Genomic DNA, 18322 nt, shown 5'->3' with positions numbered 1-18322 from the left:
TGAACTATTTGTATGAAAATTGATCTCTTTTTTTGTGGAGAATTAATCTTCTAGTTTGAAAATTTCCTTTTTGGCGGAAAATTCAAGTAATCCAACCAAATATTTACGATTTTATTTGAAAATTAATTTTTTTTGGTTTAAAATTCATACATTCCAGTTAAATGTTCATAATTTTAATTGAAATTACATGTTTTCGGTTAAAAATAAAACTATTTGGTTAAAAGTTTATTTTTTGGCTTAAAATTCACCTATTCCAGTTGAAGATTCATCGTTTTAGTTCAAAATTCATCTGGTTGAAAATTTGTCTCTTTTTGGTGGAAAATTAATTTTGTTTGAAAACATATCTTTTTTTATTCAAAATTAAACTATTTGGTTGAAAAATCTCCTTTTTTATCGAAAATTAATCTCCTTGTTTGATAATTCATCTTTTCGGTTAAAAATGCACGTATTTCAGTAAAATATTCACCATTTTACTTTTTAAAAAAGTAACTATCTTTTTTAAATTTGTTTTTTGTTGTTGGAAATTAGTCTTTCAAACTGAAAATGTAACTATTCCAATTAAATATTCGGTGATTGTAATAGAACATTCATTTTTTTGGTCGAACATTAATTTTTTTCAACTCAAAACATATCCATTCAATTTTTGGTTGAAAATTAATTTTTTTGACTGAAAATTTAGCGATTCCATTTTTGATTGAAAACTTATTTTTTAGTTCAATAAAGAACTATTTGGTTAAATATTGGTATTTTTTCGTTCAAAATTCATATTTATTGTTGAAAATAAAACTATGTGGTTGAAAGTGTATCGTTTTTGTTGAAAATTCGTCTTTGCTGGTTAAAAATTTCACCATTTGGTTAAAAAGTCATCTATTTTGTTCAAAAATGAACGGTTTTTTTGGTTAAAAATGCCTACCTAGTTGAAAACTCGAAAAGTTCGAAACTTGAAGTGGTTTAAATTAAACTCAATATAGTATCCACATTAATTTAACCAAAATATTAATTTAAAGTAGAAGAATTTTGAGTAAAAGAAAATAAAATACAAATCTGTATTACTTAAATTCATGGACTGAAAAAAAAATTAAGAAATTATTACGTTTTTAGTATTACTTAATTATTTAATTAACCAATGGTGCTAATATAATTTCAGAATATCTCTTAATATAATGATTCAAAGCATTCTAAAACACCTAGAAACTGAAAAAAACCCATTATTTATAATAAACTCGCCAAAATGACTACATATTTCAAGTCGATTGTTTAAAAAAATGGAAAATATTTGAATGGCCCCGTACTTTTGGAAGATTATAATAGATTCCGAAAACCTATAATTGTCAGGGATTTTTTTTCCAGGATTTGAGTAGACATCCTGATTGAAATTTAAGATAATTTTAATAATACTTACATTTAATCTGTATACTATTATACGAATAATTTAATATCTACAATCTTAAAGTAATTTTTTCCTATTAAAAGTAGTATCGAAATAGAAGAACTACCGCACGAACCCATACTGGAGGAATTCTGTCCTCCTGGCGAAACGATGTAGAATTGACTGGAGTTGCTCGTTTAAATAGTCGCTCATATTCTGCTTGAAGAGAAGTTTGCAATTTTTCGTTTTTCGTGACTACCGCAATTTGCGTTTCGAGATCTCGCTCCACGGATCTGTATCCTAAAATGAGGAAAAATCTTTAAACTTATTACAGGGTGGCCGTTTTAATCAAAGAAAAAAATTCCCGGTCATTTCCCAGTTTGTTGCGGTTCGCAAACATTTTTCACGGTCCATGAAATTTAAAATATCAAATTCTAATCTGAAATTTTTTCAATTTAACGTAAAAAACAAATTAAAGCATTCAAAGTGGAACTCTTGAATTTTAAAAGTTTTTCTATTCAAAAATTATGTATTCAAATGATCAATAATTTACACGTATAAAATGAAAGGTACTAACGCTTTTCAATTGAACAACTTAAAATGAAATGCAGATAAACTGCAAAACTTCGAACTTTTATCAATTATAGAGTTCAAAGATTCAGATTAAGTTCCAAAAATATAAATCCACGTTAATATTTTTAATACTCTAAATTAAAGAATCAAGGAATGAACTTTAAATTAATTTTTTTAATTATTTCAAGTAATTTTAAGCTAAACACATTAAAAATTGGAAAATATTTTTTTTTTTCAATTAACAATTCTTAAATTAGAAGTTAAGTTATTTTCATATAAAAATTAAATTAATTTAAGTTAAAATAATTTTCGGATCTTTTAAATATATTTTAAAATGAATTGAATTTTTCCTACAACTTTTAGAAAATTCTGCAAATTTAGAAAAAAATATTTTAAATTTTAATTTATAAATAATAATAGGACACTTATTATTTGTAGAAAAAATAGAGTAATTTTGAGAGATATTTAGAAGTTTTAATTCGGCTATTCATACCAAAATTTTGCTGCAAATACCCACAGCCGAATTTAAAACAAAATTTAGATTTTTGCAGATTTCAAATAAAAAATTTATAATCTTATTAAGAATTGTGAAACGTTTTAGAAGAATAGTAACATATTCTTAATATTGTTAGTAAAATTCAAAATGATTTATCATTTTGAAAAATTATTCTAACAGAAAATTTAAAAATATTTTAAGAGATTTCAAAAATTACCAAAAAAGAACCTGAAAGATTTTAAGGATTTTTTTTAATTTGCAAGATTTTCCAAAAATTACTTGAAATCATTTCAAGTTTTTAATTAATTTTTAATCTTCAAAAATTCTAAATATCTCTTAAAATTACTCTTTAACAATTTGACTTACAAATTTAATTTACTAATTTCAATTCTTGTTAAGATTTTCGAATTGAAACATTTACAATCGGGAAATAATCAAATTTTAAACGGATTTAGAATCGCTTTGTCAAATAAATTATTGTTGAGTTTTTTATACTCAAAGTACAGATAAATCTAAAAAATAATTTATTTATATCCTTTTCTTTTGAAATATACGATAATTGAAAATACAATGGTTTGTTTTATATCTACAAAATTATTCCATCCAAAACTGGAACATATGCTACCGTGAGTAGTAATATTTTTTTTAACTCACAGAATTATTTATTATAATTAAAATTTTTATATTTGACTAATATGAAACTAAATTATTTAAGGCCCGAATAAAAAATCTAGAGATAGCATTTTTTGTCGCTGAATCTATACAAATTTATGCAAAAAAGAAAACATTTTATTTTTCAATTGATTTCTGTTGGTAGTTTCCTTTTGTATAGAGAGATTCAGAGAGAGAAAAAGTAACAACAATATTTCTATACTGTTGTTAAAATGCTTTCATTAAACAATTTCAAATGTATACCTTTGAGAGTTAACAATTTCTAAGAAAAGCTCAATTTTATCACTTTAGACTATCATCTTAATTTAAATTCATTTCCAATTATGAATATAATATAGAAAAACGTTTATTTTTTTTAGACTTGCTGGCCTTAAAAAATTGTCTTGCTTAACTTCCATTTTCTTTACAGAAAACATTATTTTAAATTAATTTTCAACGATTATTTTCACATAAAAATTTAGAAATTTTTAAATTCGATTTAAAAAGTTATACGATTTTCAAAATGTAACAAAAGTATTTTTTTAACACATTACAGGGTGTCTACCCAACCTGGAAAACCTGGAATTGTCAGGGAATTTTTATATACCTGGAAAACCCAAGAAATGTCAGGGCATTTTTTCGAGAGCTTGTTTAATTTTTAGTTTAAATTTCAATATAAAATTGAGTAACAATGATTTTTCATTGGTAAAAGCACCTTTATATTAATGTAACTATCTATTTGGTTAAAAAATTGTTTTTTATTTGGTTTGAAATTAATTCTTTTAACTGAAAATTTAATGATTCTTTTTTTGATTGAAGATTGACCATTCTCAGTTGAAAATTTAAATATTTTGTTGAAAATATATCAGTTTCTTGGCAATATTTTCATTCTCTTGAGAGAAAAATCGTTCATAATTAAAAATTCAACTTCTGTTAAAAAGTAATTTTTGGTTGAATTCAAGTGGGTTTTGATAAAAAATTATAATATTTTTTGGTTGAAATATCAACTAATACATTTTTCGTTCAGAATTCCTCTTTTTTTGGAATTAAAATCTAATTATTTTGTTAAAAGTTAAACTCGTTTGTTAAAAAATAATTTTTTAGGTTAAAGGTTCATCATTTTAATTGAAAATTTATATATGATTGAAGAATGAGCTGTTTTTTTCTGAAAATTTTTTTATGAACTGAATACGTAAATAACTATTCTAATTGAATATTATATCATTTTAGTAGAAAATCAGGGAGGCCGCTGGACCGGGAAACGTGGAAAACCGGAAAATGACCAGGAATCTTGAGACCGGGGAAAACCGGGAAATGACAGTGAACTTATTTTTTGACCAGGAATTTTACAAAATTTTTAATTATTATTATAAAATTATATCATTTAGTTCAGAATGCTTAATTCGAAAATCTTTCAGTTTAAAAATGATCCATTTTAGATTTGTAATTTTTAAGCATATATTTTAATTTAAGAAATTTAAAAATGCAGCTTTAAAGGTTAAAAAATATAAAAATTAGAAGATTTAAAAAATAAAAAACAGGGTGGCAGCCGTGCAGAGAAACCGAGAATTTTACGAATTTTCAAAAGAAAAATCTGTCCAAGTTCGATTTTAACAGTTTTTGAAATAATTAAAATGCAATTTTTAAGATTTAAACAATTAAAAACTAAAAGCATTTGAAATTGAAATTTTTGATAAAAATGGTTTAAATTTATCAACTGTAAATATAAATAAATAAATTATTTTTAAAACGGATCTGTACTCTTAAGTATAGAAATCTGAACAATAATTGATTTGACCAAACAATTCTAGATTCGTTCAAAATTTGAGAATTTCCAGATTGTAATTGTTTCAATCCGAAAGTCTTGATAAGAATTGAAATTAATATATCATTTATTCCGATAATTTTATTTTTAAATAAAAGTTGTCATGATTTACCAATATATTTTTAATTCAGAGTTTCAGGTCTTCCTTTACATTATTTTTCATATTCAATTTAATAAATAAATTTATTAATATATTATTTCTATTAATTTGTTTAGACATGAAAAAGTGTAAAAGTGCGTTTTACTATTTTCAACTTAAAAATAAATCCATAATAATGTAGTCATAATTAAAGGTTTTTATAATATTTAAAATATTGTGAGTAAATTATTTAATTTTTATCCCATTTAATTTGAAAATTCTTCATGTAGAAAAAGAATAAGTATTTTATATTTAGCAATATTTCACTGTTCATTTAAGATGGGTAAATTGAAACCAAATATTTAAAAATAAAACAATTTGAAACGGAATTTTAATTTATAAGTGAAATTGTTAAATTTTGACCCATAAATAACTATTGAACACTTATTATTTGTAGAAAAAATTTAAGTAATTTTAAGATATATGTAGAACATTTTTTTTAAAACTTTAAATATATTTTAAAATTAATCGAAATTTTCCTAAAATTTTTGAAAATCTTGCCAATTAAAAAAAGAAATCCTTAAAATCTTCCATAATTTTTCAAAGTGAAAAATCATTTTCAATTTTCCTAAGAATCTTAAGAAAAATTTTTATTCATTTGAAGTCTTTCACAATTATTAAAAAAATATTTAATTTTTTGTTTGAAATCTGCAAAAATCTATATTTTATTTTTAATTGGGCTGTAAGTATTTCAAGTTCGAAATTTAATTCAAATCTTTTTTAAACTTCTAAATATCTCTTAAAATTACTCTAATATTTTTACGAATAATAAGTGTTCTATTATTATTTATACATTCAAATTAAATTTTTTTTAATTTGCAGGATTTTCTAAAAGTTATAGAAAAAATTCAATTCATTTTGAAATATATTTGAAAGTCAAAAAAAAAAATTCAAAAATCATTTTGAATTTGGAAAAATTTTAAACCACCTCTAGATTTCTCAAGATTTTGAAATGCGATTTTAAAGCTTTTAAAGGATGCCTAGACTATTTGAAATAAAAATCATTTAACTTCTATTTTAAGAACTGTTAAGTTAAAAAAATTGTTTTCAATTTTTAATGTGTCTAGCTTCAAATTACTTAAAATAATATAATTTTGAAAATCTTTAAAGTTCATTGATTCTTTAATTTAGACTATTAAAAATGTGAACGTGGATTTATATTTTTGAAACTTAATCTGAATCTTTAAACTCTAAAATTTATAGAAGTTCTAAATTTTTCAGTTTATTTGCATTTCATTTAACATTGTTTATTTGAAAAGTGTTACTACCTTCCATTTTATACATGTACATTCTTTAGCATTTGAATACACAATTTTTGAATTGAAAAACTTAAACTTCAATTTTAAAAACTTTGGAATTCAAGTGTTCCACTTTGAATGCTTTAATTTGTTGTTTATTGTTTATTACTTTATATGGAAAAATGTTTAGAATATAGTTTGATTTTCTAAATTTTAAAACCTGAAAATTCATCTTTTTGTTAAAAAAAATCAACTATTTTAGTTAAAGATTCATCATTTTAGTTGAAAATGCATCACCTTGATTGCAAATTTAATTATTTTTTTGAAAATTAGATGTTTTTTAACGAAAAAAGTAAATAACTATTACAATAAAATATTCCATCATATTAATTGAAAATTCATCTTTTCGTCTGAACCTTCATTTTTTTAAACTGAAAATTGTACTAATCATTTTTTCTGGGGCAATTTATCTTTTTTTGTTCTTGAATATTTGAATATTTCAAGTAAATATTAATCTTTTTTCTTAAAAATTTCAATATTTCAGCCGAAGATTCATCAGTTTTTGAATATTCATCTCTTTGGTGAACATTAATTTTTTTACTGGAAATTTAACTATTCAACTTTTGCCTGACAATTCTTGTATTTTGTTGAAAAATGGTCTTTTTTGGTATAAAAAGAACCTTTTTGTTTGAGAATTCATCTTTTTAAATGAAAATTCAAGTATTTCAATTAACTGCTTCACATTTTATTCGAAAATTGATCTTTTTATTTAAAAACAAAACTATACTTGGTATAAAGTTAAATTCTTTTGTTGAAAAATCATTGGTTTGGTTCAAAATTTATCTATTGCAGTTGAAGATTCATCATTTTTATTGAAAACTCATCACTTTGGTTAGAAATTTTTTTGTTTTCTTTGAAAATTATTTATTTTAACTGCAAATTTAACTACTCTAATTTTAGTTGAGAAGTAAATTTTTGTATCTCAAAATTCAACTATTTGGCTGAAAATTTTTTTTAGGTTTTTAAGTTGTTTCAAAACATTCCATAGAATTTCAAGAGATTTCATTTTACAGATTATTGAATTGTTTTTAATTTCATTATTATAAATTAAAAATCCAGGGACTTTAACAAGAAAAAATTTGAGTAAGTTTAAGAGATATTCAAAAGTTTTGAAACGATTCAAAAATAATTTAAAGTTGGAAAGATTTTTTAAAAATTTGGTAAAATTTCATGAAAATGAAAGACATTTCTTCAGGTTCCTAAGAAAAATTAAAATAATTTTTTATTTCGAAAAATTAATTTGAACAGATTCTTTAAAAAAATTTTAAAAGATTTCAAAAATAGTCCAAGAATAACCGGAAAGATTTTTTTAATTTTGCATAATAAATAAAAAATGCAGGAAAAATTTAAGTAATTTCTAGAAATTAGAAGGTTTAGAATGTCTGACAAGATTAAAAAATTTTTTTTTTGCTTTAAAGTTTTAAATAATTTTTTATTTTGAAAATTCAACTTTAAGAGAAAATTGAAAAAGGGTTTTAAACATAAAATACGATTTCCTAAAATTTCTGAAAATAGTTTAGAAGATTTTAAAGCAAAATTTTTCAATTTGGTAAGATTGCAAAATAAAAACAAACCAAAATTGGGTAAATTCAAGAAATATTTAGTAGAATTTAAAAGAATTTCGAAAGTTTTGAAGAGAATAAACAATTTTTTTTAATTGTTGGGGAAATTTACAAAGATTTTAAGGTAATTTTTTGAAATTTGGAATGATATTTGAAAATTTTGAGAAAAATTCGTGTCAGTTAAAAATATGTTCAGGAATTTAAGACGTTTTAAATAGATTATAAATATTTAAAACCTCGGAAACATTTTCGAAAATGTATAAAATAAATTAAAAATTAAAAAATTAAGAAAATTATTTTTTGACAAACAGAATTTTGCATAAATTTTATATTTTTCTATAACTTTTTATATCGCCGTGAATGAATTTCCAACAACCTAAGTATAAAATTTTGGATAAAAAGATTGTTTTTTCTTTGCTATATGTAAAAATAAATGTTTAATCTTTTCTCTGCTTTCTTCCCTTTTCTAACAAGATTTATTTTTATATATTTTATATATTAGATTTTATTTATAAAAAGATTGTGTTTTCTTTGCTATATATAAAAATAAATGATCAATATTTTCCCTACTTCTCCTTTTTTGAGCTCCTTCTGCGCTGCGATCTTTGAAATTTTGAAAATAAAATAAAATTCGATCAATTCTTACCAAAATTCGGGGATCCAATCAGAGTAAGGGATGGTTTTTGCTGATTCGGCAAAGTATACCAAAGTCCTTTTGCATGATAAGTCCAACCTGGCCTCATAAATTCCCACAAAGTAATTCTATCCGTCTGGTGCATTTTTTCTCGAAGTTTACAAAACGATTCCTCGATTTTCGTGTAGGCTGCTGGAATTCCTCCAGCGATTCCTTTCGCACCTGAAATTAAAGTACAAAAATTATTTAAATGTTGAATTTTAGATTTAATTTTTTTTTTTTGCCTCAAGTCAATTATTTTATTACCGAAAAAGCCATTAGCCGTCGGATGTGCAGTTAAAAGATGATAAACGGCTCGACTTTCGTGTAATAAGGCATTTCGATAATCCGTCGTTAAATTGAAATAGCCAGTGGCAAGTCTTAAGGTAGCACCAGAAGGTGCCATTTTCAAGAGACGAAGGGTCACCTCACTATCGTGCCAAATATTTAATTGACTCATTTGTACTAAAGGAAAAATCCAAGTGTCTGCTTCTACGTTTTCTACTAAACAAATTAAAAATCGAATTATTAAATATAAAATTAACTAAGTTTAGACTTCACAGTCCTAAATGATCTCAAAAGAGAGTGATTTTTTATGAAAATAGGGGTAGAAATTCTTTTAAATAAAAATTAACGTAGATAAAATACTGAACTCAATTTGAAACGCTTTAAATTCCTGAGAATTTATGTCGAAAAATATTACAATTTCGACAGCATATTTGAATTTTCTACAAAAGATTTTAATCTTCAATCTAAAAAGTCGACTTTTAAAATAAATATGTTAAAATGAAATTTTTTTAACCAGATAGTTGCATTTTCTAGCTAGAGATGAATTAAAAAAAACAGTTGTATATTTAACCAAATAGTTTAATTTTCCAACAAAAAATCAATTTAGAAGTCAGTTGAATTTTCAAAAAGTTTAATTTACAATCAAAATAGTTTCTTTTCAATCCAAAAAGGATGAATGCCCAAAGAAAATATAATAGTTCAATCTTTAACCAAAAACGATGAATTTTAAACAGAATAGTTAAATCCACAATGAAAATAGATTAATTTGATTTAAAAAATTAATTTTTAACAAAAAAATACGAATTTTCACACAAATAATTAAATTTTCAATCCAAGCGTAGAATATTCAACCACTCTTTTAAACATTTTCAAGCCAAGAAGACGAATTTTTTTATAAGATAGTTGATTTTTTAACGCAATAATATAAATTTTCAAGAAAAAAGACGATTTTCAACCAAGAATGATAAATTTTTAACCAAATAGTTCAACTTTTAATAAAATAGTTCAACTTTCTAGAAAATATTAGGATTTTTAACCAAAAGATATTAATTCTGAATGAAAGCTATAATATTAAATTTTCTCAACAACAAAAAAAATAGTAACAGTGCAATAACAATTTTTAAAAATCAAGACAAAACGACGAACTTTTTAAATAAACAGTTGAATTTTCAATAAAAAAAGTTAATTTTTAACCAACGAAGATGAATTTTTCATCAACACATTTAAACTTCCGGCCAAAAAAGGTGAAAATTTTTAAAATACAGTTGCACTTTTTAACAAAAATGGTCGAATAGTTAAATTTACGACAGAATTATTAAATTTTCAACTAAATAGTCGAATTTTTAACCAAAAGAGATGAATTCTGAACAAAAATTACTATTATCGTAAGCTTTTCAACCATAATTGATGAATTTCCAATCAAATAGTTGAACTCTCAAGCAAAAGAGACAAATTTTCAACAAAATAGATTAATTTTCGACCAAAAAATATGACTTTAACAAAATAGTTGAATTTAACAGAAAAATATAAATTTTAACAAATATGTTGCATTTTGAACAAAAATGGTAGAAGTGTTGAATTTTTAATAGATTACTTAAATTTTCAACTAAATTTTCAACTAAATTTTACAACTAAATTTAGAAAAACATGAATTTTCAATCCAAAAGGACGAATTTTCTATCCAAAAAGACGAAGGTTCAACAAAACGCTTGAGTTTTCGACAGAAAAAGATGAATTTAGAAAAATAGTTTAATTTTTAAGGGGAAAATAAACTTTTCAACGAAATAGATTAATTTTCAACTAAACTGTTTATTTCTCAACCTATCAAGATGACTTTTGAGCCAAATTATCGAACTTTTAAACAAAAAAGGTTAAATTACCACAAAAAACGTAACAGTAGAATTTTTAATAGAAAAATACAAGTTTTCTAGAAGACAGTTGAATTTTTAACAAAAAAGTTTATTTTCAAACAAGAAAGAATAAATTTAAACCAAAAACAATTGAATTTTCAATAAAATAGTGGAATTTTTAAGCCAAAAAGCCGATCTTTTTAGAAGACAGTTAATTTTGGAACAAAAAAATAAAATTTCCAATTAAATCATAAAATTGTTTACCAAAAAGTATAGATTCTGAACGAAAACTATAATAGTAGAACTTTCAAACCAAACAGTTGATTTTTCAATGTAAAAGTTTATTTTCATCCACGAAAGATGACTCTTCTACTAAAAAAGACGAATTTCAAATCCAAAAAGACGAACTTTCTATCCAAGACAGTTGAATTTTCGTTATAAAAAAAAACATCAACCAAATAGTTCAATTTCCCACAAAAACATTAATTTTTCAACCAAATAGTATAATTTTGAACCAAAAAATATTACTTCCGAATCAAAAATATAACCAATTAGTCGAATTTCCAAATAAAAAAGATTAAACTTCTGTCAAAAACAAAGTAGTGGAATTTTCAAGCCTGAAAGATAAATTTGGTAGAAGACAGTTAAATATTCAACCAAAAAAGTTGTATGTTTAACTAAATCTTTTAGTTTTCGAGCTAAAAAGACGAATTTTTTAGAAGACAGTTAAACTTTTAACCCAAAAAGTTGAATTATCAAAATAGTTCATTTTTAACCGAGATACATGTCTCTTTAACAACATAGTTGAATTCTTAACATAAAAAAACCAGTTTAAGTTAATGGAAAAGAAGATGACTTTTCTACAAAAAAGGATGAATTTTTAATCCAAATGGACGATTTTTTTATATATAAAGACGAAGGTTCAATAAAATTGATGAATTTTCGACAGAAAAAGATTACTTTTTAACAAAATAATTTAATTTTCAACAGAGAAACAAAATGTTTACCTAATACTTTAATTTTTAACTAAACTATTTAATTTTCAATCTATCAAGATGAATTTTGAGCCAAATTATCGAACTTTCAAACAAAAAAGATTAAACTTCCACCAAAAACCAAACAGTGGAATTTTTAAAACAAAAAGACAAGCTTCGTAAAAGACAGTTATATTTTCAACAAAAAAGTTTATTTTCAAATAAGAAAAAATAAATTTAAACAAAAACACGTTGCATTTTTTACAAAATAGTCGAATTTCCAAGCCAAAAAGACGAGTTTTTAAGAAGACCGTTAAATCTTGAACAAAATAATACAATTTTCAATTAAATCATAAAATTGTTATACAAAAATGATGAATTCTGAACGAAAAAAAATATAATAATAGACTTTTCATCCAAAAAAAGAAGACTAAGAGTACAATAACACTATATGAAATTTTTTCAAGACAAAAAGACAAATTTTTTAGAAGACAGTTGAACTTTAACCCAAAAATTTTAATCTTCAACATAAAAGTTCATTTTTAACGATAGAAAAAAAAACTTGAACAAAAGAGTTGAATTTCCAACAAAAAAGCATTAAATTGCCAACCAAAAAGATGCATTTTTAAACCAAAAGGATAAATTTTATATCGAAAATGACGAGAAAAAAAACAGCTAAATTTTCTACCGAAAAATATGTCTTTTTAATCAAATAGTTGAATTTTCAATAGAAAAACAAAATTGTCAAGAGAACACTTCAATTTTTACCAAGGAAGAATGAACCTTAACAAAAAATAATTACATTTCCAAGCAAATTGTAGAGTTTTTAACCAAAAGAGATGATTTCCGAAAACAAAATATCATAGTGGATTTTTCAAGAAAAAATAAAAGAGTACAATAAAACTATTTAAAAAATTTTCAATCCAAAAAGGCTTTAGAAGACAGTTGAATTTTCAACCCAACAAAATAGATTTTAAAAAAATATATATATTTTCAACCAAAAATAATACATTTTTAACCAAATAGCTAAACCTTCAATTAAAAGAGACGAATTTTCAGCAAACAAATTTAACTTTTAATTAAATAGTTGAATTTTCAAGCAAAAAAAAATATTTTAGAAGAAAGTTGAACGTTCACAAAATGGTTGCATTTGCGACAAAAATGGTTGAATTTTTAAGAAAATAATTAAACTTTCAAATTAATAGTAGAATTTTTGTCCAGAAGAGATGAATTCTGAACGAGAAATATAATAGCAGATTTTTCAATGCAAAAAAGAGAACTATTTTCAACATTTTCAAACCAATAACACGTCTTTTCTATTCAAAAAGACGTTGAGGAACGAAAAATAAAATTTTCAACAAAATAGATGATTTTATAACCAAATAGTTTCATATTTAACCTTAAAAGATTACATTTCCAAGCAAATTGCCGAATTTTCAAACCAACAAGATTAAACTTCTGCCAAAAACCAAGTAGTGGAATTTTCAAAAAAATATTTTAATGTTTAAGCTAAAAAGAGGAATTTTTTAGTAGATAATTACACTTTTAACCCGAAAAGTTTAATTAATCAAAAGAAGTTAATTTTCCACAGAAAAATAAAATCTTCAACAAAATAGTTTAACTTTAAACTTTTGAGCCAAATGATCGATTTTTTAAAGAAACAAGATTTAATTTCCACCAAAAAGTGGATTTTTCTAAACGAAAAGACAAGTTTTTTAGAAGACAGTTGAATTTTCAACTAAAAAAATAGCATTTTCAATGAAAAAAATTAATTTTCAATCAAGAAAGAGGACTCTTCGCCCAAAAAAGATGAATTCGAAATCTAAAAAGACCAATTTTATATCCAAAACCGTTGAATTTTCAACACTAATATTAAATTGTTCACCAAATAGTGGAGTTTTAAACCAAAAGAGATGAGCTCCGACTCAAAAATATAATAGGAAAGTTTTCAATAAACAAAAAAAGAGCAACATTTACAATAACAGTCTTGAACCATTCTTAAGCCGACATGACTAAATTTTTAGTAGACAGTTGAATTTTTAATTTTAAAAAGTTTATTTCAAACAAGATGACTTTTCTATCCAAAAATACGAATATTTATCAAAACGGATAAATTTTCGTCGAAAAAAGATTTCTTTTTAACAAAATAGTTGAATTTTCAATAGAAAAAAAATTTCTACAAAAGTTGAATTTTTACCCAAATAGTTTCATTTTCAACTTAAAAAGATGACGTTTCAAGTAAACGGTCAGTAAAATAACACTATTCTTTTATTTTTCAAGCCTAAATTACTAAATTTTTATTAAACAGTTGAATTTTCAACATGAAAAATCGAATTTTCAATTTAAAAAAAGTTCAATCTAAGCCAAGTAAGATGACTTTTCTACCCAAAAAGATGAATTTGGAAACCAAAATTGCCAATTTTCTACCCAAAAAGACGAATGTTAAAAAAAAAGATCAAGCAAACAGTAGAATTTTTAACCAAAAAGTTTCATTTCAAACAAATGGTTGAATTTGCAAACAAGAAAGATTAAACATAGACAAAAATAATTAAATTTTGAATCAAATAGTAGAATTTTTAACCCAAAGATATGAATTTCGAATCAAAAATATAACAGTAGATTTTCCCAACAAAAAAGAAGATTAAAAGTACAATAACACTATTATCAAATTTTTTAAGCCACAATGAATAAATTTTTAGTAGACAGTTGAATTTTCATCACGAAAAGTCAAATTTTCAATAAAAAAAAGTTCTTTTTTAACCAAGGAAGATGACTTTTCTACCCATAAAGATGAATTTGGAAACCGAAATGGCCAATTTTCTACCCAGAAAGATGAATTTTCCAGAAAAAGTTCAAGCAAATAGTTGAATTTTTAACCAAAAAGTTTTATTTCAAGCAAATTATCGAATTTCCAAACCAACAAGGTTAAACTTCTGCCAAAAACCAATTAGTGGAATTTCCAATTCAGAAAGACAAATTTTGTAGAAGACAATTGAATTTCTAACCAAAAAAATTGCATTTTCAAACAGATAGGATATTTTTGAAGCTAGAAGGACGTTTCAAGCAAATGGTAAAATTTTCAACAAAAAAAGATTAAACATAGTCAAAAATAATTCAATTTGCAACCAAATAGTAGAATTTTTAACCAAAAGAGATGAAATTGAATCAAAAATATAATAGTAGATTCTTTAACCAAAAGTGAAGTGTAACATTACATTAACACTATTTAAAAATTCCTCAAGTCAAAATCAATAAATTTTTATTAGACAGTTGAATTTACAACATAAAAAATTGAATTTTCAATTAAAAAGTTTGTTTTTAACCAAGGAAATAGACTTTTCTACCCCAAAAGATGATTTTCGAAACCAAAATAGCACTTTTCTACCCCAACAGACGAATTTTCAAGAAAGAAGTTCAAGAAAATAGTTGAATTTTTAACCAAAAAGTTTCATTTCAAACAAATGGTCGAATTTGCAAATTAAAAAAGATCAAACATGGTTGAATTTCCAACCGAAAAAATTGAATTTAAAACAAATAGGATAATTTTGATACTAGACAGACGAATTATTTAGAAGATAGTTAAACTTTTAACCCAAAACGTTAATTATCAAAAAAAAGCTCATTTTCAACAGAAAAATAAAATTTTCCACAAAAAAGTGTAATTTTAAACTTTTAAGCCAAATGATCGAACTTTTGAACAAAAAAGATTAAATTTCCACCAAAAACCAAACAGTGGATTTTTTAAAACGAAAAGACAAGTTGAGTAGAAGACAGTTGAATTTTCTTTAAGAAAAGTGGAATTTTTAATAAAAAAAAAGTGCATTTTCAATCAATAAAGATTCAATTTAAACCAAAAACATTTGCATTTTCAACAAAATAGTGGTTTTTTTCAAGCCAAAATAGCTAAATTTTTAGTAGACAGTTGAATTTAAAATTTAAAAAAAAGTTCATTTCAAGCAAGATGACTTCTACCGAAGAAGATGAATTTTGTAACTAAAAGATGGAATTTTCTATCCAAAAAGACGAATGTTCAACAAAACAGTTAAATTTTCGACCCAAAAAGATGTCTTTTTAACAAAATAGTTGAGTTCAACTTAAAAAGATGACGCTTCAAGCAAATTCGAATTAACAAACAAAAAGATTGAACATAATAAAAAATAATTCAATTTTCAAATCAAATAGTTGCTTTTTAACCAAGAAAATTGACTTTTCTACCCAAAAAGACGAATCTTCACGAAAAAAGTTGAAGCAAATAGTTTAATTTTTAACCAAAAAGTTTCAGTTCAAGCAAATGGTCCAATTTTCAAACAAAAAAGAATCAACTTCAAACAAAAACCAACTAGTGGAATTTTCAAGTCAAAAGTACCAATTTTATTTTAAAAAGTTGAATTTTAAACCAGAAAAAATGAATTTTCTACAAAAAAGATTATTCTCAACCAAGGAAGAATAAACTTCAACCAAAAACAGTTTCATTTTCAACTAAATACTAGAAATTTTAAAACAGAAGAGATCAGTTCTAAATCTAAAATAAAAAAGTAGTAGACTTTTAAAACGAAAAGGGCAAGTTTCTTAAAAACAAGGGAGGAGAAATTATTTTAGAAAAAAGAAATTTGAAGTCTGTAATTATAATTTACTCACAAAAACTGAAAATTAAAATTTCTTACCGAGTCTGTTTGCCCCTGAACGCTTTTCCATTTCTTTCTGAAACAAAGTTCGTATCCTCCCAGAAGCCGAGGCAGTGAACTTTTTACTCGGAGTTTCAAGAGGATCACAATCTGTAGAATTTGGAACAGTGTTTCCATCTGGCATGAGACGAAAACTAAATTCTCCAACTTTTTCCACGAGATCGGTATAAAAATCACAAAGATCTTCGCAATCTTCAATCACGAAATATCTATCTTGCCTATTTGTGAAATAATCGTTGCTAAGGTTGGCACTGTAAACAAATTAAAAATCTCAGAAAAAAATTTAATTATCTTGATCTTTTCCAATTTCAGCCCTTCGGAAAATTAATATATTCTAAAACTCAAAATACTAACCCACTGATGATGAGCGTATTATCGAATAAATAAAGTTTCATGTGCTGTAAGCCAATCATTTCATTGAATCGATCTGGCGTCACTGATTTCAAAAATCCCCGAAGTTTTGGCGTGTGATAAAGAAAAACATTCCAAGCGTTTTTCCATTTTCCATTCAGAAAAGGTTGTAAAATTTGGCGAGAATTTTGTTTGCCTCTGGAGCCACGCATATAGTCGAGTAAAATATTTACTTTTAAATTGCCATTTCGATCATTCAACGTTTTTTCTATTGTTTCTACCTTTATTAATAAAAGTTGATATTATTCATTAGGAGGAATTGTATTAAAATATGGCAAATGATCAATAGAATATTCAGACTTTTCACTTTGTTATTCCCCTCTTTTTTAAAAAATTGTTTCGTTGCTTAAATGCATCTTTATATGTTGAAAATTCCACTTTTTAATTAAAAATGTAACTATTTTGTTGAAAATTTAATTATATTTTTCACTATTCAACTATTTTGTTCAAAAGTCATCTTTGTTGGGTCAAAAATTTTACTGTTTGTTGAAAATACTACTTTTTTACAGAAAATTCTTCCTTTTAGATTAAAAATTCAACTTTCTTCTAAAAAATTATTTCTTTTTCCTCTCGACTATATCTCCAGGTGTTTTTTTCATTTTTGAAAAAAATAAATTATTTAAACAATTATATTGTTTATAATATTTAAAAATTTATTTAACAATTGTGGTAAACAATTCAGAGTTGTTAAGTGAAAAATAACATACCTTGAAGTATCATGAATGAAAAAAAATTTTAACAATGCAAAAAAGTTAGTTTAAACATTGTTTTTGCCCCCTCTACGCACATAGCCTTACGATATCCCATGGCGCATATGAATTTGATTATTTATCCTTCATTATAAAAAAAAACCAAAAGTCCTAAAGAAAAAAGTGAAGATAGTTCTGGATTCTTCTCGGCAATTAGATAAAGAAAAATAAAAAAAATTATTTAAACAATTACACGCAACAAAAATCGAATGTAAACATTAGTTATAGTCCAGGAATGATTTGCAGATGAAGATTCTTGTCTTACTTGGAAACATTTAAACAGAAGAGTGCAAATTATTTTCAAACTGTAGGGAACTTCAGACGATATATTTTCTTATCAAAAAATATTTTTCAAATTCAACATAACCACCCGGAAGCCACAAAAGTTTCCCTTATCATTCCTGCAATATTGGAATGGAAGGTTGCAAGAAGATGCAAGATTTTTGTGTTTTTATCGAACTTTTACTCGGGTGAATCCGGTTATGCATGGTTATATATATTTATTGTATTTTTCATTGCATTGTAGAGTATTATTTTATATTACTGTATTATATATCATTGTATATATGTATATGTATATATTCTAAACGAATTTATTTATTTAACTTTTCGATACTTACAATCTTATTTATAGAAAAAATTTGAATTCAGTATGCTCCATTTTTACGTAGAAAATAGGAAAAGTTAAAGGAATAGAAATATATTTATATAAATTACTTTAAAATATTAAAACTGTTTTCAGTATGTAACATTTGCCATGGGATATCGTAAGCTGTGTA

The 18322-nt window shown here is 24.1% G+C and overlaps 1 protein-coding gene across 4 annotated transcripts in view; it reads right to left on the bottom strand.

Annotated features, from left to right (window-relative positions):
• Positions 1–1370: 1370 nt before the first annotated feature.
• Positions 1371–18322, bottom strand: part of LOC117171298 (CDP-diacylglycerol--glycerol-3-phosphate 3-phosphatidyltransferase, mitochondrial) — a 26295-nt gene continuing 9343 nt past the window's right edge. For 3 of the 4 annotated variants that reach the window (XM_033358460.1, XM_033358461.1, XM_033358463.1), the window contains 5 exons: positions 16738–17015; positions 16363–16634; positions 8854–9090; positions 8560–8769; positions 1371–1669 (listed from right to left, as the gene is read on the bottom strand). In XM_033358460.1, coding sequence (XP_033214351.1) covers positions 1467–1669; positions 8560–8769; positions 8854–9090; positions 16363–16634; positions 16738–17015 — 1200 coding nt within the window. In that variant the 3' untranslated portion in view covers positions 1371–1466. The remainder of the gene's footprint in view (positions 1670–8559; positions 8770–8853; positions 9091–16362; positions 16635–16737; positions 17016–18322) is intronic. The other variant, XM_033358462.1, reaches the window with a different exon arrangement.

This window comes from Belonocnema kinseyi, chromosome 4 (genome assembly GCF_010883055.1).
Source record: "Belonocnema kinseyi isolate 2016_QV_RU_SX_M_011 chromosome 4, B_treatae_v1, whole genome shotgun sequence".
Lineage (NCBI taxonomy): Eukaryota > Metazoa > Arthropoda > Insecta > Hymenoptera > Cynipidae > Belonocnema > Belonocnema kinseyi.
This window is presented reverse-complemented; position numbering and strand designations above follow the sequence as displayed.